The sequence below is a fragment of the Sander vitreus genome, chromosome 21, assembly GCF_031162955.1.
Source record: "Sander vitreus isolate 19-12246 chromosome 21, sanVit1, whole genome shotgun sequence".
Taxonomy (NCBI): domain Eukaryota; kingdom Metazoa; phylum Chordata; class Actinopteri; order Perciformes; family Percidae; genus Sander; species Sander vitreus.
In genome coordinates, this window is record NC_135875.1 from 15,032,773 (window position 1) to 15,058,065 (window position 25,293).

Genomic DNA, 25,293 nt, shown 5'->3' on the forward strand with positions numbered 1-25,293 from the left:
TTGAGAAGAGGCCAAATGGCTGGGTCTAAGCACTTGAGCACGGAAGAGTGGTCCTATTTACCAGGCCATTGGTCCCTTTTTTGAGGGTTGCTAGCTTTGGACCCCTCACATAAGAAAAGAACGAAACTTTTGTTTTTCCGACTCCCCTTAAATCCGTCTGTCTGCCTTCCCCGCTTGACTGAAGTGGATACAGAGGCGGCCTTTTGTTCTACCAAGATGAAGAGGGATGCTGTAGTATAAGAGGGAGAGTGAGGGTAAGAGGAGGTGGGTGTGATTCATTGTAATTTAATAAATACCTCGCAAAGAGGGTTGGGGTGCCTTCTCAACCCCTCAGCTGTCTGTTTTGAAATGGGGCTCTTCTGGATTTGACACCCAGGGAAGTAAAAAGGGGATTAGGGAAGGTAAAGCCTCAGGCTATAAACATCTCTTTCTCTGTCTTTTTCTTTGCCCCACGCCCCCCCCTTAATCTTTCTCTCTTTGGGACCGAGAGGCCCTTCGTCTAGCTGTGAGCATATGAATGATGTCATCCAGGTACCTATCTTGACCTATAGATTTAATGAAGGCTTGAATGGAGTCTCATAGCCTCAGTTCTTCTAATGCGGAGTATAATCCTCAAATAACTCTCACTTTTGGAGAATTGTCTGGTTCAGTGAATGAACATAATGCTGCCTTCTCTAGAGTCAGTACTGTGTAACAAATAGTAACAAATGGTTGATTTCCAGTCAAATTCCCACGAAAAATCAGTAAGAGCTCAAGAGCCCTGTCTTCATATATACTGTAAAATAGTTCCCTTTTTTTCAGGACACACTCTTAAAGCAGAGGTTTGACCACCAGGGTCACACACGGTCCACTGCTTTGCAGCATCACCAGAGATTATAGGGTGACTTCTGCCATGCTGCTTAAGCATGACCAGAAGGCTTGGCCAGTTTTGACCTGAATGGAAGTACTGAATGAGAAGCCGGCATTAAAATTCAGGATGCAGTCACTTGCAGCCACTAATGTCTCTCTTTAAATGGTCACATCCTTTCTCCTTGGGCCAACCCGTCTAACTGTCTTATCCTTTGGCAGGCTTTTAGTCAATGAAAACATTCATTTGTAATTGTACAGTACAAAAGATACAATTTAATTTCTCATAAGCAAATATAACTTGGTTTTGAAGATGCACAGACTTGTTTTTTTATACAGTAGAATTAGACCAGTGTCACTTTCTATGTTATATCCTATTATGGTCAAAGTATGTCTGACATTGACCTTTGTGTTTGTTTCTCTCTCTTACAGGAAGGGCTCTGGCCAGCCTGAAGTGAAAGGTCACTGAGCTCAGTCACTCTCCTTCCATTAACTCACAATTATACACACACAGAGGGAAAGTCACACACAGACACATCTGCAAGACGACACATACACCTTCACATACTATACACACACGCAGACTCTTGGGTACACACACAAAGACTCATCCGTGCATAAACTCAGACACACACACGCAGGCCCTCTGAGCAGGATGAGGGAACCCTGGAGGTGCCTGCTGGGCCTATGCCTCCTGGCATGCTCAGCCTCCACCCACAGTGCCGCCAATCCCTTCGCAGGGCAGCAGACCCCTCCAGACCCTTGCTATGACGACACAGGTGCAGCCCGCCGCTGTATCCCCGAGTTTATTAACGCTGCCTTCGGCAAGGAGGTGATGGTGTCCAGCGTCTGTGGCCGGCCTCCGTCCCGTTCCTGCAGCGTGGTGGAGCGGGGCGACGATCGCCCTTCTGTGCGCTCGTGCCAAATCTGTGATGCAGCCGACCCTCGCCGTGCCCACCCGGCTTCCTACCTCACTGACCTCAACTCAGCCCACAACCTCACCTGCTGGCAGTCAGAGAATCTGAACACTTCACCGCACAACGTGACTCTCACCCTTTCACTAGGTAAAAAGTTTGAGATCACCTATGTCAGCCTGCAGTTCTGTTCCCCCCGACCCGAGTCCCTGGCCATATACAAGAGCATGGACTACGGCAAGACCTGGATGCCCTACCAGTTCTACTCCTCACAGTGCCGGCGTATGTACAATCGGCCCAACAAAGCAACCATTACCAAGCAGAACGAACAGGAGGCGCTATGCACAGATGGCCACACTGACCTCTACCCGCTGTCTGGAGGACTCATTGCTTTCAGCACTCTGGATGGACGGCCCTCCGGCAAAGACTTTGACAACAGCCCTGTCCTTCAGGACTGGGTGACTGTCACCGACATCCGCGTGGTCTTCATCCGGCCCCAGCTACCCCGGGAGCTGGGACTGGGGGCTGGAAGTAACAGCGGAGGGAGGGATGACGACCCCATGGCAGTGACATCGACGCTGCCAACTTATTTCTATGCAGTGGGAGACTTTCAGGTGGGCGGGAGGTGTAAATGCAACGGACATGGCTCACGCTGTCTAAAAGACAAGGAAGGCAAACTGGTGTGTGACTGCAAGCACAACACAGAGGGACCTGAATGTGACCGCTGCAAGCCCTTTCACTATGACCGACCATGGCAGAGGGCCAATGCCCGCGAGGCCAATGAGTGTCTGCGTAAGTCTTAACTTATCTGTCATTCTTTATGTGCTTTTCACATGTTTCAGTTAGTCTGCTGTGGAATAAACAATACAGACCATTTCTGAGAACTTAAATTTAGCACAACAGATTTTCTGTGAGGATACCTAACATGATGGCTTTATAACTTTTATGTGTTTTATGTTAAAAAATCAAAGAACTTAGAAGATGAATACAGTTTATTCTTGTGGATCAAAACCCAGTCGTTTTACATAAATTCAGCAGCCTTGTAATGTGTTAAAACATGCTCTTTCTTCAGCTGCACAATTCTTAGTTCAAGTAGTGTATGAACGTATGGGCATTTTTTTAAATACAGGTTGTTTATTTCTTTGTTGGATAGAGTCATGACCTTCTTACCACCCACTCTGAGGAAATGACAGCAATGTAAAATCAGGCCAACAAATTGAATTTATACACATACACACAGGGAAAGAGAGAGGGAGGCAGAAAAGGAGAGATTTAACTATGCTGACCTGTGTTTGACTGTCACAGTGGTAATTAAGAGTGTTGCCAGAACATACCGGATGGGTTTGTGTTTGTACAGGTGAAGAGTTCTGGTAGCACATAGTGGTCGAGCTTGCAACTTTGGCATCGTCTTTCAAAACACGAGGCCCATCCTTTTCCTTGCATTTCCCATCAGGCCCCTCTATTTACCCATTCCTGTACAGAGAAACAGGGCTACTCTTAACAAAAATCATGTTTTCTGGACTTGTCTATGAAAGAAAACTCTTTTTCACAAGCAAGTCTAAACAGTGGATGACAACAGCTCGACTCATTGGCACACTGCTACAGCTAAGTCATCCAAGAATGTTATTTGGCAGTGTTTGCCTTTACCTCAAGACATGCTCTGTAAAAGTCATTCAGATGTGCTCTGAAAGCTCGCCAAGTAAAATTATAGCAATTTCTGTGGCAATTTTTGTTAATGTAAATGGATTACTTTTGTATTGGATTAGGCTTGTATGTGATATTTAGCGCATGTATTAATTTCATGGCTGTACAAAGGTTTTAGACACATGACATGTTATCCATGTGTTTTCAGCAGGAATGCGTTCTCTAATATGTGGATGTTTCTTTGGTGGTAACGTTTTACAGCATTTCTCTGTTAGTATAAATAGACATAGGTGGAACCTAATTCAAGTCAATTTTGCTTGTCATAAAAATGTGTTAGCGTAGGAAAATAAAACCATATTAGCAACCGCTGTCCCCATTTTAACCTTTCCCTATAATGAAATAAAATTACAGCCAGGGAGAAAAAAACAGGAGCAGAACATTGAAAAACAGTGTATATTTTTCTAGCATGTTATAATTGCCCAGTGAGCTGGCCTGAGATCATATTTAGCATTGAACAGTGCCAGATCTGTTTAAAGGGGACAGAGAGTGACAGAGCCAGAGGAGCGAAGCCATTTTAGCATTAGATGGGCCAACAGAGCCCGCGTTCTTTCACTCTGTACTCTGAAAATCTCCCGTGCCAAATCTACCTTACTTTGGCTTGTCATCTATTCTTGACACCCTCACTTACTCAGCTCTCAGATACAAGCACACACTCAAACACACCTAGCCTCTTCTACAGTTCAATAATATCCTGTAAATCCCTCAGGGTTTACTCGCTTATACTTTTGCACACACCCTCTTTTAAATGTCCCGTTTCCGAAATGTTACACCCGATTCCCGTAGAGCTCTTCTCAGCGGGATTGATATGTCACTTCCATCCACAATTTCTGGACTAAACAGCCCTGCTGCACTGGCCAACTCTGATGACCTAATCCCAGTGTTGATACAGGGCAGTTAAAGCCTATTGCAAATTGCACGCAATACCTGATCACACATCCGGACACGCCAAAACGTCAGTCCCAGACGTCCCCAGTTTCACGTCCATAAGCCTCTTTACAGCCTATTCTGGTAGAACTGGTTCCAACATATCCTCAAAGTAGCAGTGCATATTAAAACCCATTCTTAAAATGCATCTGCCCCTTGTTGATTTCTCCACTTGCTTTTCTTTCGGACGTGGTGCAGAAAAGGCAGCAGGCTGCAGTGGGAGCCACTGTGGCAGCGAGGTGTAAGTATTTAGCCTGGGCGAGTGTGTAAGAGTGGCAAGTTACAGAGCCAAGAGAGTCCCTTAGGTGTCACCAGAGCCTTCATGAGGCCCAGTGGGTGTTTGGGTTGGAGGTAGGGTCTGAGTGGGCCAGGCTGAGGTCATGATCTTTTGCAGGGTGGTGACAAGGTTAAGCTCAGAGTGCGCAGATGTAGAACCGAATCAATAGTTTTTTCACACCCTAGCTCTAACTCTGTCGTTGAGAAATGATGTGCCTGGTAGCCAATTTCATTACTTTAAACACTATTGTTAAGATGGTTTTAAAGATGTTGCTAGGTTTATCTCTCATTCGTAGCAGTCTTAACTCAAATCTTTACCCGGCACAACAAGAACATTGTCTCCAACAGGCTGGTTTGATTGTTCGCCAGTCTTACTAAATGTTTGACAAGCACCGCACCAAGATTACTGTCTGCGCTCTTGGCAAGCTCACATACTGTCTCCAGACACAAGCCATGCACACACACGCCCCATCTGCCGCCTCCCTCGCTATGAATCCTGCCTCGAGACATGGGTTTACAAATCCCTGCTCTAGTAGTCAGAGAGGGCAGCCTCGTAAAGAAGCGTGTCTATTTGTATTGAGGGAGACATGATGGAAAAAGCTGTGATTTATCTGCCCGGAGTTTAAGCCACAGGATGGAATAAGGAAACAGATGCATAAGAGCTATTTGGTTACTGGTTGTGATGGAGTATTGGCTTTTCTGCTGGCATGGTCAATGCTGTAATGTAAATACTTTGTGTTGACTTAAACATGTGAGACGGTGTATCATTCCATAATAGAGTCTGCCAAAGTCACTGTATAGGATGAAGAGGCCTCTTGTGGAGTCAACGACAATGTGACAGCCTGAGTAGATGATAATTTATGGCGGTGTAGGAGCTCTCTACTCTTGGCCGCGTCTGCAGCCATCTTGGCCCCAAGTTGTTCTATTCTCCAGCCCTTCCTTTTTCTCGTTTTGGACTCTGCAGGAAGACTGCAGGAAGTCCAGAGTACTGCTCTGGGACGCTACGAACCCAGGGCCAGACACCATCCATCCCTAATGGACCAGCCAAGCCAGGTCTGCTCCCAGTGTTGCGCCAGGCACACTAGTATGCATTCATAGTGTTAAATACAGAGGTCATGTGAAGGCTGTTTGAATTGCCATTTGGGCAGATTTTCTAGAAATGCAGGTGAGCTGTGGTTGGTAGCAGAGCTGGGTGTTCCCGCTCTGCTGTAGCGTCTGGGTGTGGTGTTGAATATTTTTAATAGTAAGTTTTGACATATTGATTCCAGTGGGGAATGAGTGATATGGTATTCTGTTTTTGCACAAGAAGAGGAGTTTCCTTTCAAATTAAATCAATCAACCAAATATTTTTAGTATTCACTGTACGCTCATTATACATCAGTCCATGTCATCACCTGAAGGAAATTCCTACAAATTAGTTATCATCTCTAATGAAAAAAGTTTTACCTGTTACATAATAGACGATATTACTGTAGATCATGTCTGCCACACTAATGAATGAGCGGCTTCATTAAAATGTGAATTTTACAGCAGAGGAAGGAGAAGCAGAAGTCTCAAGCCTCGTGACGAGCCCACGCTCAAACCTTTTGTGGGGCTTGTGGTTTTTGGTGGGCTCAGCCTCTTATTTTTTTAGAAATTATTAGCTGGAATTAGCGGGGAATTTGACAGATGGGTTTCTTAGGGAGAGCAGTGTGGATCCAGCAGAGGTGTGTGTGTGTGTGTGTGTGTGTGTGTGTGTGTGTGTGTGTGTGTGTGTGTGTGTGTGTGTGTGTGTGTGTGTGTGTGTGTGTGTGTGTGTGTGTGTGAATGTGTGTGTCAGAGGAAGAGGCCAGCCAGGAACACATGCTCAGGAACAGGGCTCAGAATAAGCCCTCAGATATGTATAGAGCTGTGGAAACTTTGAAGACCACAGAAGCACAAACTCATTTTTATTTCCCTCACCGACAAGGGGCAGATGGTTTTTTGATGCCAATTAGAATTTCAAAATAGGCCTCCATCCTTTCACACCATTTTCCCCTCCACATCTCCTAGCGAGGGCAAGCAGAGGTCAGGCCCATGTTCCAGTCACAGAGCAGATTCTTCAAGACACTTTTTAGGCCCTGTGATCGAGAAATGACCTCATTCTTAAACACACGGCACATGAAACCATGGCACAGTTTGTGAGTTTGCATGATTTGGATAACCCGAACAACCCCACATTTTCATACTTTCTCAATCTTCCCATGGAGAGTAGCATGATTTGTGTGATTTTGTTCTTGCAACACAATGTTGTTTGCTTTACCCTTGCTTCAAATTTCCACATTGAACGATGAGAATCCAGCACACAGCAGCCTAAAAATGTCCTCCATGGTCAGCTGAAATTTAGCTGTCTGTCCCTAGAGGGCAACATGATATGAATTTCAGTGAGATGCCGAAGTAAGGTAAGGATGAAAAAAAGCCAGAGCTGCCTTGATATTACTTCACGTATGTGCCATGTTCCTACTTTCGCTAATTGACTTAAAGGCCCTTCCCCCTCCGCCGCCTGTCGCTAGAGGCTAACAAGGAACCGACACTTCAATTACTTACAGCGCGACACACAAATGAGCAAGAGATGTTTTTGTGTGTGTTGGGGGGGGGGGAGTGATTTTGAAAAAGAAACCTCCTGTGCTTTCAAATAATTACAGAGCCGAGGAATGTTGTTCTAAAATCAACAGCCCTATGAAATGATGCCTCTGGGGTGGTTAGCGTGAGACGCAGGGGCAACGGCACAGCGAGGCCAACAAACATGAGGTGTGTGAGTTTTGTTTCGGGTGTGTGTGTGTGTGTGTGTGTGTGTGTGTGTGTGTGTGTGTGTGTGTGTGTGTGTGTGTGTGTGTGTGAGAGAGAAGCAAGAGTATCTTATTTATCTGGCTGAGGCAACACGGTTTGGTCTGTTTGATTGGTTTGTACTGTAGCTTTGCTCTTTGCTTTTATTCCCTCTGTCACTATTGCAACTGGTTCTATGAAGCCACCCATAAAGGCTCTCTGGCAAGTCGGGAACATCGTGAAACAAATGTTAAGGACAGCAAAGTGTCAAATAACAACGTTAATGTCAGCCGGGTTAAAATGTTGGATCCTTCGTGTGTGTGTGTGTGTGTGTGTGTGTGCATGCGTGCGTGTGCATGCGTGTGTGCATGCGTGCGTGTGCAGTCCTTGCATTTGTGCATGTGTGAGAGCCACATGTAATCTAGTAGTGCGATGTGGCGTGCATTTCAACCCTGTGCCAAAGCAAACTGGTGGAGCTGCAGTGTGTGCCCACCCTGCTCTCAGGCCCCCATCGCCTCTCCCCCACAGATGGTAGCAATCACCTCCTGAGGTGCCCGTCACCGCCGGCACTCTCTTTCTCTTTCTCCTTGTGTAACTGACTCTTCAAAGATTAACTCTCTGCCTGGATGTTTTCCTGTCTGCTACCTCTACTTTTATTTCATATATATTTCTCTTTTTGCTGAAATCAGCCTTTTGTTTTTCTCTCATTGAATTCTCTGTGTTTTGGTAATAGTTTGCCTCTTTTTGTTATGTTATTGCAGGCCTCTGTGCTCTTTTGCCTGAGAAAATATGTGTTTTTTGGCTGCCAGCCGGTGTTGCTGGTGGCAGCAAGATTCGGAGGCTGTTAAGAGAAAATGCATGTCTGTTTTTTAATGAGTGTGCGATAGTCGCTCAGCTCCCTTTAACTGTGGTTTTGTCTGACTGTGGCTCACAGGGTCTCTGTCACTGTGTTAGAAATCATGTGTATGTACTGTATGTATACATTCATACATTAATGCATATTATATAGATGTCGTCATTGTTACTCCACAGTGGCTGGAGTAATATAACAAAGAGCAGACAACTAAGCAGTTTCTTTGTTTGAATACAAGTTTGACTATGACTGATAAAACTGATCTACTGATGTGTGACAACTTAAAGCAGCACTTCACCGGTTTTTACAGATGAAGATTAGTTTCCTTGTCAAGAAAGTACTGCTCAGGTAGTGAAAACAGTTGTATAATGCCCTCTATGGCTCTGAAAAAAGACCCTTATTATGTCATTAAAGGCATTTAACAGGCAAAGGTCGGTCTAACAAAAAATGCTATTTAGTTGCGTTATGGGATTTATAGGATCCAATGTTTTTGGAGCACATTAGGTATTAAAAATCAGGATATCTCAGCTCCTGCAACATACATTTGTTTTAACATAAATCTAAGGAAAATAATAAAAAGAAATCACAACCAGCTGCCAGAACAGTGTCAGTGGTCCTTGTAATAGTTTCTCCAAGTCCCTGAAACTCTGTTAAAGGGATGAACACCATGCTTTTTAAAGACATTCCCTCATCTGGTGTTTTGATGATGGTGGTGGAGAGTGCTGTCTAATATGCCGGGTCGAAATCTCCCATAGGTGTTCATTAAGATCTGTTTACTGCGGATGCCATAGCATATGATTCACATTGTTTTCACACTCACCAAACCATTTAGCTGGATGAAGATTAAAATAAAAAATAAATAAAAAATCCCCTTAAAACTGAAAGTAATCTCATTTCAAATTGAAAACTACATGATGGTCGTTGCTGTAGAGCCCAGCTTGTTATATTTATATTAATTATATTAATATTTTCTTTGATTTTACTACTTAATTCTGGGTTTGCCCATCATCAACCCAGGACTCTTTTGCATTCTGTGCATATACTGTACAAGCCTGTGTCACAACCTGGTCAGAGAAAAACATGAGGTTTTCCCTCAGCAATTCTACTGTTATCTCTGGCCGCAGTTGTGAATCTACACAGTAGGTTCCATCTGTCACTTTCTATTTCTAAACCAGCCCAGGCATCGCATGCATCCCCCAGAATGGACCTCATGATTGTGTTTGCCAAGAGTCATGGCAAAAGTGCATTTGTTTTTGCCTTGTTTTTACTGATTCGCCATTATAATTTGATTGCACAGTCGTCTACTTCTGCCCATGCGCTCAGGACTGCAGGATGTTGCCTGTGGGAAAAAAAAAAAAAAGAGCAACCGAGACAGACAGAGAGTGAAGGCATAGACGGGACACAGATAACAATGTTTAGATGGGGGGAAGTGAAGTGGACCAGAGAGAGGGAACAGAGCTAAGGACTCAACTCTCCACTGACACCAGGCCCCCCAACATGGCAACCCTCCAGCCTAATCTCGTTAAAATCTTCCCCTGCCTGATGCCATCCAGAGAGAGAAAGGGGAGATGGAGGAAGGGATGGACAAGAGAAAGGGTTGGGGAAGGCAACAAGCAAAAGGAGGGAGAGGCAACCAGTGAGAGTATTTAAGATGGGGTCTTATGAAAGCAAGAGGAGAGAGGGAGGGAGGCTTAGGGGAGGGATGGGAGAGGAATTAAGGGGACTCTCAGTTCAAAAAGGCTCCCAAGAGCTGGCTCTTAAGCCCACGGCGTGAGGCTAACCGCAGAAACCAGTAAAGGGAGGGGAGGGCTGAGACGTGGTGTCAAAGCTAGAAGTGAAAGATATGTCTGTGTGGAAGAAAAGGAAAGAGCAATTGGTGCAAAGAGGTAGAAGCTCCTGTGTACATCCTAGCACAGTCAACGTAATGCTTGTAGGACTGCAGGAGTTGTAGTTTCCTGTTAGTCCTCAGCTCAGAGTTCTTAAATCTTTGTCTCAGCTTGTTGTCCACAGCTCGTTAGAGCCTACAGACCCAGTGGTGTTTACAGCTGTTCATGTCTCACTTCTGTTTGACTTTTTTTGCATCTTTTGTCACTTGATCCATGTCATTCTGTGAGCAGTTACTACCGCTTGAAGCAGTGTCTCTAGTGTGTGTGTGTGTGTGTGTGTGTGTGTGTGTGTGTGTGTGTGTGTGTCCACACTGTACACTGCCTTGGCTCTAATGAGGAGCTAATTAACCGGGTGTTCCCCCCGGTGCCCTGAGCAGGTGGCTGGAGCAGCCAGGCGGAACTCAGCCCAAACACACAGCATACACACGGCACACACACACACACACACACACACAAACCTTTTCTCACACACATGATGGCAGGAGCCCATATAGCAGAGCCTGCCTGGCCAGGCGGAGAGGGCACCCAAGGGGGGCTGCAGCAGGTCTGGACCGCGGCCTGGGCCAAGAGGGGAGAGGTGGTGGTGGGAGAGCGGCCCTCCAATTTTCAAGGACCAATTTTAGCCATGGGATTTAGGTTTTGCACAGGCATCCAAAATCAATTGGCTGTGCTTACTGGCTTGGCTTTGGTGGAGCTGAAGGAAAACTGAGGTTTGATTTATCCCTGACATATAGAAGGGAACAGAGAGGTGGTGCACTCCACACAAACACACTTGCATTTTATTTGTTGAGCGCAGTCTTTACGGGACAATTTGTCATAGCACACATGACAGATCCGTCTGTGAGCTTGTTCTAAAAGCTGAAATAAAACAGTGGTCTGTTCTTCTGTCAGTCTACCTTAACTGAAATGTTCCCTAATTTTACCTGTGCTTAAAGAAGTAAGCACCACTTAGATCACAAGATGAGATTTGTGCAAACTGTGAAGAGGAAGAACAGTTATTCCACAAAAAAATATTATTTGGCATTCTTCATTTTGATGACAATGTGGTGAAACTATTTACTCTAATATTTTCCTAGGGGTTTCTTGCAGCCCTGTCTCCATCCCCTCCTTTATTTTTGTTGCAGCATCCCCCTGTTTGCCAAGCCCGTAGCTTGTGTTTGTTGTTTGATTTCCACGACAACACGAGGAACCACATTTATGCATCCTTGAATTGGAGACGGACCCATAAATGAGCCACGCTCACTGGAGGATCACAGTTTGTTTGCTGCAGAACTCCTCTCTGCGCTGAAATGTCTGTTTTTTTTCCCTCCATTAGATAAGAATTAGTGAGTGTTTTTTGCAGAGCACTAGTGAGGCTTTGATGTGTTAATGAATTGAAAAATGGCCTTCAACAATGTTCAGTTATCCCCGCTGAGCCTAATTTGGGTGGGGGCACGGGGGGGGGTTGCTGCAGTGGCAGGTTGGGGGAGGAAGGTGGTGTGTGTGTGTGTGTGTGTGTGTGTGTGTGTGTGTGTGTGTGTGTGTGTGTGTGTGTGTCTGTGTGTGTGCAAGCACTTCAAAACAAACCAATAAACATTCCAGGATCTTTGGGCAGCTGCAGCTCCGAGCTGAAGTTAACTGCACACAGCATGTACACCATAGAAAACACACATACACACACACACACACACACATGTACACATACAAACACGTACTTGAGTGATTTTGGCTTATTTACTTTTCTCAGTCAATCACATCACATCATTCATGCTTTATTCTCAGTCAAAAACTAAACTGCTTTTTCTGCCAGACACTAATTCCTTCATTCTCTGTCACAAAAAAGGTTGGCTGTCGTTAAAGCCATCACTGCTACACATGCTAAATCATTTATAGGTTAAATTCCGGAGCTTTCTTTACATTCTCTACACTTGAACGTATTCTCTCCCTACTCCAGACTTTGTTGGCCGATCTTGTTGCACAGCAGCGAATCGAGAAGATTCCGTAAGAGGTACCGTTGTTACTTCAGCCGGGGAGAAAACGTGATCCATCGCTTTCATGTTCTGCTACAAGGTGTTAATGGACACAAGTGCTCACAGCTGTGTGTGTGTTTGAGACGCTTGATCATAATCACAGTCCCACCTCACTCTTACCCCCCCAGCAGTCCCAGCCACTCACTGGAGCTGGTGTGTTCTTTGTCACAGTCCCTTCAGAAGAAGTCAGACAGGCTGTTCAGTTGTTCACGTGCACACACACTAGATTTCTGTCGGTTAAAAAACATACCAAATTACTTAAAGTAAAACGCTTTGTGCAATGTGCAAACTTCCCTCAGTATCCAACATATCTCCTTTGGACAATTCCTCAGGGTCAAAGGTCATTCCTCATCTTGGGCTTACCAGATCATGAGAGCACACTAAAACATCTAGTAGTGCTGCCTCGAGATGGATCCATACATGAAAACAGTATTTAATTAACTGTAGAATTCCATACAAATTAGGCAGCGTAATAACCAGATGGAATTGGGAAACAGTCTGGGAATGTGCTCTGCTCCCCCTTTATTTTCCAGGGTCTACTGGGCCTCTCTCCCAACCTGGTGCCAGGCTTCCCCTTTCAGTGTGGACGGACATTACAATGTCCTTCACTGCCTGCATGTTACTTGACATATGTATTCAAGTCATTCTCCTCCTGCGAGAGAGCCACGAGCAGTCATTTTTGATCAACTGCAGGGAGCTCATCTAACATTATACGGATCATTGAGCTCAGTGCATCAGTGACCTTGGCTGCAGCAGCAGTGCATGTGTCAGCTAGAAAGACACTTTAAAATTACAAGTAAACTTATTTGTGTTACCTTTTCTGACTAATGAAAGTACCTATATTTCTGTAACTGCCTACTCATCAGTCACTGTATTGCACACAAAGCGACACACACATAACATCCCCTTCAGCCAGTCTGTCCTTACTTATTCCCCATTGTTTTATATTGTTATGGCATTTTTCTTAAGCACACTCCCACCAGAATAATTAATATCACCTTCTGTTGTGATGCCCTAATAATCCTATTTTGGCCATAACTGTTGACATTTTTGGTTAAACAGCTCTACAGTTGTTTACCCCTTTCTAATTCATCTGCGGATAACTTTGAACCGGAGCTTAGCTCTGCAGCAATCGTCTTTGAAGCCACGGCCAAGTCTTCAGGTCCCAGGTCTGACTCTGATTTAACCAGCAGAGGGTCTGGATCAAACTCTGTTACACAAACACAAAGGGCAGGTTTCTCATTAGGCTTCTCAAATGCAAACCCCACATGTAGAGAGTGAACAGAGGATATTATGAATAATGTCAGAGCTGCTAATTAACGCAACTAAATTAGTCTATGGAGGAATCGATGGAAAGACCGGTGAGGCGAAGAGACATAAAGACATCTTGGAGGGACTGGGAAGAGATATAACCTCACTTCACATGTCTCATATATTGCGGCTCGCCTCATTTAGAAGACAGCTAGGTCGAGTCCATTCCTTTATCTGAATTGCTCTCGCTTTTAATAGATCTTAGGAGTCCTTACTCATCAGTGATTCATGAAATTAATGTCTCTCTTTCCAGTGATTAATAGCTAATGGGCTGAGAGAAGCCAAATCCATTAATTATGAAATGGAGAAAATGAGCTCTGCAAATATCACTTTTGATTGATGAGTTCTGGAATAGCAGCCAAGCACACAGCCGGCCACAGTGTAGATTATTAACTATTCACTATGTACGGCCTCTCTGCCAGCTCTCTTGTGATATACATGGTAGTAAGCATACTGTACATTTGCAATGCACAGTCCATGCATTTCATCTAAGTTTACATTCAGACTCTATAAGGATAAATACTATGAAGATACTTTTACATTTACTAAATCTTTCCTTTCCCTCTCTGCAGCGTGCAACTGCAACCTCCACGCCCGCCGCTGTCGATTCAACATGGAGTTGTATAAGCTGTCAGGGAGGAAGAGCGGAGGAGTCTGCATGAACTGCCGCCACAACACCGCAGGCCGCCACTGCCACTACTGCAAGGAGGGCTTTTACAGAGACATGGCCAGACCCATCACTCACCGACGAGCCTGCAAAGGTAAAAGGATTTTCTGTGGTGCTACTTGCTTGTACTGTTTTTTTACACATCGCTTGTCAGTCAAGCAGCAACTCCGATCTATTTTCCCTTCCATTTTCTGTTGATTATGTTTGATAGTCTCATTTCTTGGTCTATTTAAACACGGTGGTGCTCATGTAGCACTAAATACCCAGTTCTTCTTCTGCTGCCAGAAACATGAAATACAATAATATTTCTGGTAAAGAACAACAACTAATGGAAAAGTTTTCATGAACAAGGATCACTTGTGTGTTATATCAAAATCAAAAGTTATGATTGGAAACACACACGATGGTAACTTTTAATACAAAATATCAGCATGTCATGCATGAGTTGCCATGCAATAGCAGAGAGAAACGGATTGATACTATGCCCCATGATTTTCAGGCCGTCCCACCAAATGTTTCCCCATACCAGACACACCACATAATATAATCACTTGACCAAGGCATTTCTCATGGAAAAATATATTTTACCCCTTTATTATTGCACATTTGCAGTGAATATTTTTCAGCCTGATATTATGCTGAAAGCATTTCTCTTCTCTTGCTGGACTTGTTGCAAAAATAACACCAGTTTCCTGTACTTGTTGCTCAGGGAAATATTCAAATCAATAGCAGAGAGAGAGAAAGTGCTTTTTATCCGGTTGATCCCGATGAAGGTAAATAATCACTTCCAGATAATAAAAAACAGCATTAGCGAGAGCTGCCAACGCTCATTGCCGTGAAGATCCTTTGGTTGAAATTTCATGGCGAAAGTCTCCCACTGGCTTCCGCTCAGTTTTCCTTCTGCAGCCGACCCAAGCTGTAACCAAACACCAAGAGGTTAGAAATGGCACAATATCAGGCCACTCTTGCCCGTGTTAGTTGAGCTGAGAAGTCGAACCATTCATCATATAATGGCAACAACTCCACAGTGACTTAGCCACATAACTTAAAACTGAAGTAATTTGACCTGTTGCTGTACCAAAGCACTGACAGAAAGAGATCTGCCTCAGTCCTGACAGGAGATCAGTCCTGAGATGTGCATCCCTGTGTGAGAATTGACCCCTCATCTTCCATTTCCTGCATTACCTGAGCGTGTGATTCTCTCACACACACGCAAGCCCTTCCTAACGCCGCAATTTGTTCTTATCAAAGCCTTATGATCAGGTGGTAAACAGTTTATCTCCCTCCCTCACAAAGGCCCCAGATGTGACGGAAATGAAAGTTAACGTCTGAAAAAAGCCTCTGCTGAGCTTCTGGCTCCATGATTGATCAGAGCAATTCCACAGCCTTCTAGGAGCCGTCATTTTCTTTTGCCTCAGCCCTTGCTCACTATTTTTTTTTTATCTCCATCTTCTCCATCTCCCATGGTTGTTTATAACCATCATCTCCTCTTCCTCCCCAATTTCTCTCACCACGTCTCACGGCTTCCCTGATTTTATTTTTCAGCTCTGATATTTTGCTCTACATGTGTCGGGATCAAGATAGAGGTCAGAGGTGCGGTATGGCTGAATGGGGGTCACGTCTGAAATGGAGTTACAACAATAAAATACAGGTGTTTTCTAAAGGCGAGACCGGAGTGGGGAGGGCTGGGGGCCGCGCAGGCTCTGAGAGGACAAACAGGCCATGTCTGTTTCTAATGAGCTCTGTAGATGGGTGTCTATACACAATCTGTGGAGTGTATGAGGAGGAGTAAACACCTCTCCCCTGCCTCCATCACCACCACCACCACCACCACTTACCTCCCACGTACACAAAACTGCAGGGCTCCAGTTCAAATGCCCAGGCACCAGCCTCTCCACGAGCCCTTTAAAGTGTCACAAGCATTAAAACAGTCAGCAAAATGAAAGAAACATGGCAATCACCACATGGCCTGGCTGCACTATATGAGCTCTTCAAAATCAAGGTTTTTTATGTGAATCCAAGCCGTACAGCTGGTATCCGTTGACCACAAGGAACATTGATAAAAGGCATAAAAATGAGGCCATGGTCCATGTGAAGCAACACCGGCCAACATAAACCACATTGGCCGTATGCCTCAAATATCTTTCTGAAGCAGGGCATGAGGATCTTTGCTGTGGACAGAAAAAGCATTACGCAACCTAATTCTAAGGGTAATTTTAGATTTGTATTAAAGTATGTGGCCTATAGCAGCATAAACATATGATCCTTGGGGTTGAATAACACCAATTCTCTAACATTAAAGCTATAGTGCCTAGTTTCTGCCGCCCCCATGAGAAATTCTAAGTAATGACAACAAAACTCATATAATTCTTCCGTGACTGCCGTGACTGACTTCCGTGAGTGACTTATGCAAATAAGGGAAAAAAAAAGTTGTTTGTTAGTTTGCACCTTGGTCAGTGAGGGCACTGTGTCTAGCGACCCATGGTTTACAAAGGGGTGGTTCAGTTATTTTGATGCTGAGCTTCGACAGTATCCATACTGTCCACTACCACAAACAAGGCCTGGCTTTTGAAAAAAGTTCCTAACCACCATAAAACGGAAATATGTTGTTAGAATTCGGAATGCGGTTGGTTTTATTCATGGATGTATTTTAAGATGGTTTTATTTCGTTTAACCATGGAAGCGTAAGCAAATAAAGTGTGTGAAGCAGCGGGAATGGGGAGGTGATGTGAAGAGGTCCAGTCAAATAAATAAGATATGAACGCGTCTTACGCAGCCTGGCGGAGAAGTAAACAACGCTGTGGAGAGAAATAGATGGCAACTATGATTTAAAAAACGGGAATAATATTAAAACAAACATTTTCATTTTCACTTTTACCGGAGGCTGTATTACCGAGGGTCAGCGGCCCTGCGCCCGGGCTCTGGAGATAAAGATCATAAATCATAAAGAAAATGTAACGGAACGTTGTATAAATGTAGTGGAGTAGAAAGTATAGATAATTGCTGCAAAATGTAACAAAGTAAAAGTCAAAAGTATGCACTGTTGATTCTACTTAAGTACAGATATGTGTAAAATGTACTGAAGTACAGTAACGAAGTATTTGTACATTCCACCTCTGAATTTGGCCAGTACCTGTGACCTCAAGATTTTAATCCCAGATGTCGCTGAGAGGGTGTCCTTCAATTTAGCGTTATTACACTAAATGCTAAAATAATGCTATATCTTTTAAGAAATTAATTGTGCATGATTTACAAGTTTGTGCATAATGTATCCCTTTTATTTATTTTCACAATTAACTGACATACAAAACATCTTTCCAACCAAAGGCATTAATAAAACCACGCTCTCCAAATGTGGGTACTGCCAATAACTGCAGACAAAGAGCAGTCCTTGCAAGTACTTTATCCCATATGTATGCACACATGCACAACACGAATCAGTTAAACTGAGCCTGTCAAAGGACTACAAATCCCAACGCGGTGCCTGTCACGTCTGCAGTCGCAAAAGGCTTGAAAAGTCATCAACCTCTGAGGACGTTTTTACTGCTTCTTAACTGGCCCGAGCCCCTACACATAAAACTTCAGAAAAGCAGTTCAAGGAGAAGAGCTGGGGGTAGAGATTGACCCCCCCCGTCCCCATCCCCATCCTGCCTCTTACAGCCCATTCAGATCTGGCAGTTGCTGGTTGTTTACTGAACATTGCGGACTCTGACAGTAAACTCTGATGTCTTAACAGCCCATGATTGTTTAGATGGGGAAGTGAGAGCGTCTAACATTACTCACATCTTGTTCTTACTGACCGGATCGACTTGATAGCTTGTGCTGTTCAGTGATCAGCCAGGAAACAACGGCCACATGTCTCGGCAGGCATGACAGACCAACTCCAGACTTGTATCAGACAGATCAAATAACGGGGGGAGGGGTGGGGGGAGGGGGGGGGGGGGTATCCCACATGTGCTTTGGACAAATCATTTCACAGGAAAGAAGGAGGGCCCAAACTCCAGGAATGACAGATTCTCAAATGGTCCATGGACACTGTAGTAGGCTACCTGGTAACAGTGGCAGGAGATCTGCCTCTGACTGATGAGGGTGGGTATGGAGGTGAGGATATAGGGGGACTGCGTATCTCAAATGGTGGGGATTTTGCACGGACGCTGAAGCATCAGATTTACGTCTCTGTGCACAGCTTCAAACAGAGTGCAGCCACTTTAACACCTGTGGACCGGTTGGGCTTGCCGGAAAAAAGGCAAACGTGTTTCTGAAGATCTGAGCCGCAGTTAATCCCTCCCCACCAAACCGCCAGAGACACACACACACACACACACACACACACACTCACACACACACACACACACACACACACACACACACACACACACACACACACACACACACACACACACACAATCACTCTTCAGCCATTTAAACCCTCCCTTTGCCCAGTCAACAGGTGGTAGGGTCCTCAGGCTCTCCTCTGTTGTAGCAGCTAAAAAATGTCCGGTGCAAATAAACACATTCGCGGTTCCGTCTAGTGGTGGGAAGAAACCGTGGCATGTTAGCAGCTGCCTTCCTCTGGCAAGCCCTGTAACAAACTGTTGGGTTACAGGGTTTTTCCCCAAAGTGTAATGTTGGCCTTTCTTGTCTTTTTCGTGATAAGCTTGGACAATTACAGCTATCGAATTACAGCCCGAGACACTCTCTTTAGGCATTTTCCACTAGCCTGCGCCTGTTCTCCAAAGAATTACATTGAAAATAAGGGGAAAAGGCAGAATGTTCACCTTGCATTTCATTGTTTTTTTGTATTTGTATTTTTGGCAGCATATCAGTAAAAAAGATACAAAATGATTCTTCTCTGTATTCTGACTTGTTTTGTTCAGAAACCAATCCGTCACACCCCCGAAGACTGCTCAAGAAGATACAAAAGTCTTCCATTTGTTTTGAAATGTCACTGATGTGTTTGTATGGCTTGATTGCCGTGAAATGTTAAGTATGCGTTTATTACTGAAAGAACAAATGTCTGTTTATTTAGTGGAGCCTGAGTAGCCGCAGTTTGGTTAGATTCACTGTTGTTTATGCTGTTGAGCACACCAGAGGCTCTGTTTGGACTACACTGACACGCTCTCACTCTCTCTGTTTCTCTCCAAACCTCCACTTTACTTCTCACTCTCCGATATGTTGCTTCTCCCTCTCCCTGTCATCGTCTCTGACACCTTGTAAAGCTCTCTCAGAAGGCTTCGGACCAACAACGCCAGCTCTTGTATTTAACAGCTCTTTAAACCAAAAAAAAAGAAAAAAAGAAAGCCTCACGTTGTTTAAGGGGGCTTGAATAAATTGCCTAGAACCAGCAAAAGTCATAAAAGCCTCGCCAAAGCGTGGTGACCGCAGCATTGCTTGTTGTTGTTGGCGTTTGCCGGGTATCGACTGAACTTTCGGGAAGTGATGAAACAGCGGAGCGTGTCACCAGGCAGGCACCGGACTGCACACAGCAGTGAGGAGAGCGGAAACAAGCAGAGAGGAGAGAGGAGGGCACAGTGTGCAACAGGGGTCCGCTACCCCTAGGGGGTCCTCAGAGTCACAGCAGGGGGGGGCCGCCAAATTGTTGTTTAAATACTTTTTTGAAATGTCTTTTCCCCCAAACTTAAAATATGTCTGAATATACATTAACATGAATCAAACATAGTATTAGCAAAGATAAATATGTAAATACTAGCTCAGTATTGTAGGGCACCATACAAAGTATGTTTAAAGACTTTAGGCCACCCTACACATAGGGTAGGCCCAGTTTATTATGCAACTCAATTTTATGCAAGATATGTAGTAGGGGGTCCCCTCACGTCTTTCTTTCAGGTTAGGGGTCATTGGCCTAAAAGCATTAAAGACCCCTGCTCTAAATGCATCACCCGATCCCACTACTACTGTTTTCTACTATCACGCATGAATTCTTTCTCTATTTCTCTCGTTCACACAAACAGATACACATGCGTCTCCTTCTGGAAGTTCAGGGAACACACACAGAAACAGAAACAGACAGGAATCCAAATCTGATGAATAAGCACGGTCTCTTCTGAGTGTCATTTTGTTTAACGAATCAACACCTAATACATTTTGTCTCTCCCTTCTTTCTTTTATCACAACCCTCCCTCATCCCTTCACACCTGTCTCTGTTCCCGACCCCCACCCCCCTCAGCCTGTGACTGCCACCCTGTGGGCGCAGCAGGCAAGACGTGCAACCAGACCACAGGCCAGTGCCCCTGCAAGGACGGCGTCACCGGCATCACTTGCAACCGCTGCGCCAAGGGCTACCAGCAGAGTCGCTCACCCGTGGCCCCCTGCATCAGTGAGTGACTCACATGCACACACAACTACTAGTCACTGCATATGACACTGTCTTCAGCTTGGTCATTTAATCATCTTGGCAGTGAGTCACTGCGTAAAACTGCAAAACACAGACAAGCTCCATTGTGAAGAACATAATAAAACAAAAGGCATAATACATAGTTACAATAGAGTAGTGACTAAACGCAGCACATACTCAAACCGGTAAGATTACAGAGCATAATTGAAAGCACACTTCCTTCCCTGTTGCCTAAAGTCATTCTGGCCTTCTGACAGGCACACCCAACCCGATCTCTGCACTGCATATATACAGTATATGTGTTCTGTGGGTTTGCACGGCCACTGAAAATGCAATGATAATTTCATAGAGGACAGCTCAAACATGTGCAAACAAGGGCCCAGATGTAAAGTCAGGCTAGCTGGTAGTGTGAGAACTCAAGACTTGGTTATTGTTGTTCCACTTGCTGTCAACGATGTATAGTGGGTGTGTATGTGTACTCTTGTTGCTGTAGTTAGCATGTCAACTACATCAGGTTTTTAATTTCCTGTGACAAATGTGTATGCGTGCGTGTGGGTTATGAATTTCACCAGCGGCCCGACACATGCAGGCGTGTGTAATAGAGAGCAACTTTCCACCAACACTGTATGCCATGCGGTGCGGGCACACGCTCACAAAGACAACCTCCACCAATAGCAAACCGTGCCGCCCAGTGCCGTACCAAGCTCCGCCACACTGTGCCACATGGTGCCGTGTTGTTTCTCTCACATGCAGCTCCGGAGCAGATGGCGGATGGGCGAGAAGGAGAAAACAACTGTGGTCATGGATGGCGGACCCCACTCATTTGAGTGCCACTGAACCATCCAAGTGAGAACAAGAAGAATTGTGTATGTGCGTTTAAGTAACGGGCGCACATTTGGATCCATTACGCATTAATGACAACTGTGTGTGTCAATATGGCTTTGTGGTGGGCATCTTACCTCCTATTGAGGCTCCCGGACCACAAGACAGAAGACAAGCCCATTAAGCAGCCAATTAGTATGATGGCAGCAACCCTCATCTGAATGATCCTTTTATCATCTGTCTATCTTCACATGATGTGGCCATGAGGGCACACAGACTCAAATTGCCTTCTAGCAGCTGCGCCTGCCGTCACAAAGCTCCGTGCCCTTATTTGTTTTTGTTGGCGGGGTGTCCATAATTTCAGCGAGACAACTGCTGCTTTTCCCTCAAAACAGCTTTCCAACAATCCCCCCTCCCACACACTCCCACTCGCTTGGTTCAAACCCTCAACCTCCAAATCCAATCAAAAGCAGATCCTCTGGGTGGATGCTAAGCCGGCGTTCCAGTAACTCTGTTTACGGTAAAAGCAGTGGGCCCGTCGTTAGCATTAGCATTTGTATTGGGAAGTTGCATACAATTAGAAGAGAAGTCCTGGAGGAATTCCACGAGGCACTTTTTAGTGTAGCCAGCGGGCACAGCGAGGGAGGGCTGCATCTGTCTCAAGACGATCCAACCAAAATTGCCTCCTTGCCATCTGTCCATCTGTCTATACATGCTCGCATGGAGATTACATAGCAGTGTTAACCCAGCATCTGTTAGGGGAGGACGAGACTAATCTAGAGCAGCCACCTTTCCATTTCAATCAGTTTGCCTCAAAGAACTTCTCTCTCAGATGTATCAAGTGTGCCGACTTTGAATGGACTGACTTCTCTAAACTGGATTACTGGGTGAATTTGTGGTGCGTCTACTGAGTGTGGCTCAAAGCTTAAATCTGGTCCTCTGACCTCCATTATTTCTTCCACTTCCACTGTCTCAGGATCTTTCAATGTATTCCTTAAAAATGACAGTGGAACCACCACATTAGTCTGTGGAATGCATGGCTTATTTAAGCCTGTCTTCCCTCTCACCACCAATAAGTATCTCTGTCAGTCTGTCAGTGTTTATCTAGCATGTCTGTCTGCAATGCCCCATGTGTTTCAATGTGTATAGTTGACATATGTCACAATCCAAACCCACAGTACGACTACCCTGGTATTCTCTCTTATTGTCTATGGTGAGCAAATATACTTCTCCTCAATGCTAAGCTTACCCTGTTTATTTTGTAGTAAGTTTGTTTATATATCCACAAAACCTCCCTATACCAACTATTTGGAATAAGTTTTAAAGAATTCAGACATACTGTACTTTATTATATTGACCACACATGCACGGTTAGCCAGAATGAAGCCAAATCACTTAGACCATACTTGAAAGGCATGGATTTACATTTAAGCAGCGAAATAACTTTGTATTTCTTGTGTGTGTTTCAGAAATCCCAGTGGTCAACCCCACAGCTGTGGTGAGCAGCACAGAGGAACCAGCAGGTTAGTATTCACTCTCTGCACCTCGCCCATAAGCAGCACTGCTTTATGAGAGGAACAAAAACATATTTTTTTAATATTTCTGGACTTGAGTTTTAAGGTGTGGAATAAATATTAATGAAGGGTGGGGCCCCTCTTTTGAAGTTCGGCAAAGAGAACGAGTGCACTGGGACCTGCAGAATTGTTCCATTGTCTTAAAAAACCTGTGTCCTTGGCACGGTTTCCTCTAACCGCTAACCTCAAGTTAGTGGAGCCTCGCTGTGCTCGAAATATAGCTGCAGCTTAAAGCCAAGGCCAGCAGATAGGCAGCAGAGGTGATTAGTTAAAGTTTATCTGGGAGATATAGTGAAAGGGAGAGTTTTGAGGCGTGAAAAGAGGGTTGGCAAGTGGCTAGGGGGAAATTTGTTCAGTTTCTCCCTCTAACTGTCCAATTTACGCTCCGGTCAATTACACCCTGCCCTTATTTTTCATTCTGTGGCTGTTTGATTTGAATAGTGGTGGTGATTTGGAAATGTTGATTCATTAGTGGGTTTATAACATATATCATCACTCAGACTGCACCATGCAAAGCACATCATTTTAGTGTTTTTCTATCCTTTCATTTAGTCAGAAAGCTCACTTTTGACTTATGGACTTCTTACATTTCAAATACAGTTTAAGGTGTGAGTTATAGGGTTAAAGATGTCTATGGCTGATTATGACTTAATTTCACAGGAAAATATTGAAACTGAAGGCCAAACTTGGTCACACAGCCGATGAACATTGTATACAGTAACTATAGAAAAAAACCTCCGTTCAAATCGAATGGTATAGAATGAATACATTGGCTTACATTAAAGGAATAGTTTGACATTTTGGGAAATAAGCTTTTTTGCTGTATTGCCATTAAATGAGAAGATGTATATCACTCTCATGTTTGTGCGATATATTGTAAATTGGCTAAACTAAATTAGCTTAGGTTAGCTTAGCACAAAGACCGGAAACAGAAATATTGCAAGAATTTATCCATCACATGTACCCCCATAAAACCACAAATCATTGTTTTACAGATTAAACAAAGGAGATAAACAGTACAGTAACAGATTTTGTTACCTTTGACAGAGCCAGGCTAGCTACTAAGCTAAGCTAACCGGGCGCTGGCTCCAGCTGCATATATACCGCACAGACATGAAAGCAATATTCATCATCTTTTTCAAATCTCAAAACATCTGTCTAAGTATTACTTTAAAGGTACGTATATACAGTATATCAATAATAATACATTTCTCACGTTTGCAACTTCTTTTCATTCTGTTTCCTCTCATTACTCGGGCCTTTGAGCCTTTTTGGAAAAATAAACCAAAAAATGCACAGTCCTGCCCTTTCTTGTGTTTACAACTTCCCCTGGGAAAATGTTACGGGGTCTCAGAACACAAAAGTTGTTGATCGCCAATTCACCTCAGGCTCTTCCAAACACACCAGAGCATTTCCCCCATCCTTCTCCTTCCTAAACTAAAGAACAAGCTTCACCATCAGAAACCCAAGGCCCCTAAAACGTTTTTGTGTAAGGGGCGGTGGGTGCAATTTGTCCTTGTCATGGCACAGTGAGAGGGGCTAAAGGGAACGAGGGCATCAAAGCCCCTGGAGCCAATTGTGAGTGTTTTCAGTGGGCCGGTCTTCTGGGTCAGTGGGCGATTCAACGAGAGCTTTTCCAGGTGAACAACCAGCAGTAAGCGACTCTTCATTCATGGGAAAACACACACTGTCTCCCAGCCAGCGTTTCACCACTGATACCTTTAGGCCAGCCACTGTATACCGCACACAATGGCAGAGATCTAATGAAATCCATGCGCATCTCATACAAATGCATGCCTGTCACAGTTGCATGCACACTTACATGATAATGATCTGCACATGAAACCACACGCTCACTTTTAATGAAAAAGACCTTAAGCAAGCTATGATATTTAAAGCTATAGTGCGTAGTTTCTGTCTCCCACATGAGGAATGGAAAGGTAATGACAACAATTCTGTCGGTGCATCCACATGACACAAGCCTTCCGTGATTCCGCTTTACCCCAACCCCTCCTCCACACAGTTGCTACGTAGTCAAGGAGGACACGGAGGATAAAAAAAAAACATGATGAACTCTTCAGAAGAGGTAATTATCTTTACTCAAGTTTCTGAGCGCGAAGGTCGCCGGACGACACCAATTTCTAAAAACAGCCATGCTGAGAAATACAGAGAGAGTTTTGAGGAGCTGATAATCTTAATTAGCTTTGTATCAACTCATTTGGCAATGGCTTGAATGTAATAGACTTTCATTATTACAAAAAAATGTGCACACTAAAGCTTTAACATTTGTTTATTTAAAGTATGTGAATAATGTACAACACACACAAATCCATCCATCCACACGTACACCTCCACTCATCTTTTTTTT

The 25,293-nt window shown here is 44.3% G+C and overlaps 1 protein-coding gene across 2 annotated transcripts in view; it reads left to right on the forward strand.

Annotated features, from left to right (window-relative positions):
* The window catches only part of ntn2 (netrin 2), a 42,177-nt gene that overhangs the window by 8,811 nt on the left and 8,073 nt on the right, over positions 1 to 25,293 (forward strand). For both annotated transcript variants that reach the window (XM_078279294.1, XM_078279293.1), the window contains 4 exons: positions 1,279 to 2,552; positions 14,080 to 14,268; positions 20,362 to 20,511; positions 22,821 to 22,874. In XM_078279294.1, coding sequence (XP_078135420.1) covers positions 1,502 to 2,552; positions 14,080 to 14,268; positions 20,362 to 20,511; positions 22,821 to 22,874 — 1,444 coding nt within the window. In that variant the 5' untranslated portion in view covers positions 1,279 to 1,501. The remainder of the gene's footprint in view (positions 1 to 1,278; positions 2,553 to 14,079; positions 14,269 to 20,361; positions 20,512 to 22,820; positions 22,875 to 25,293) is intronic.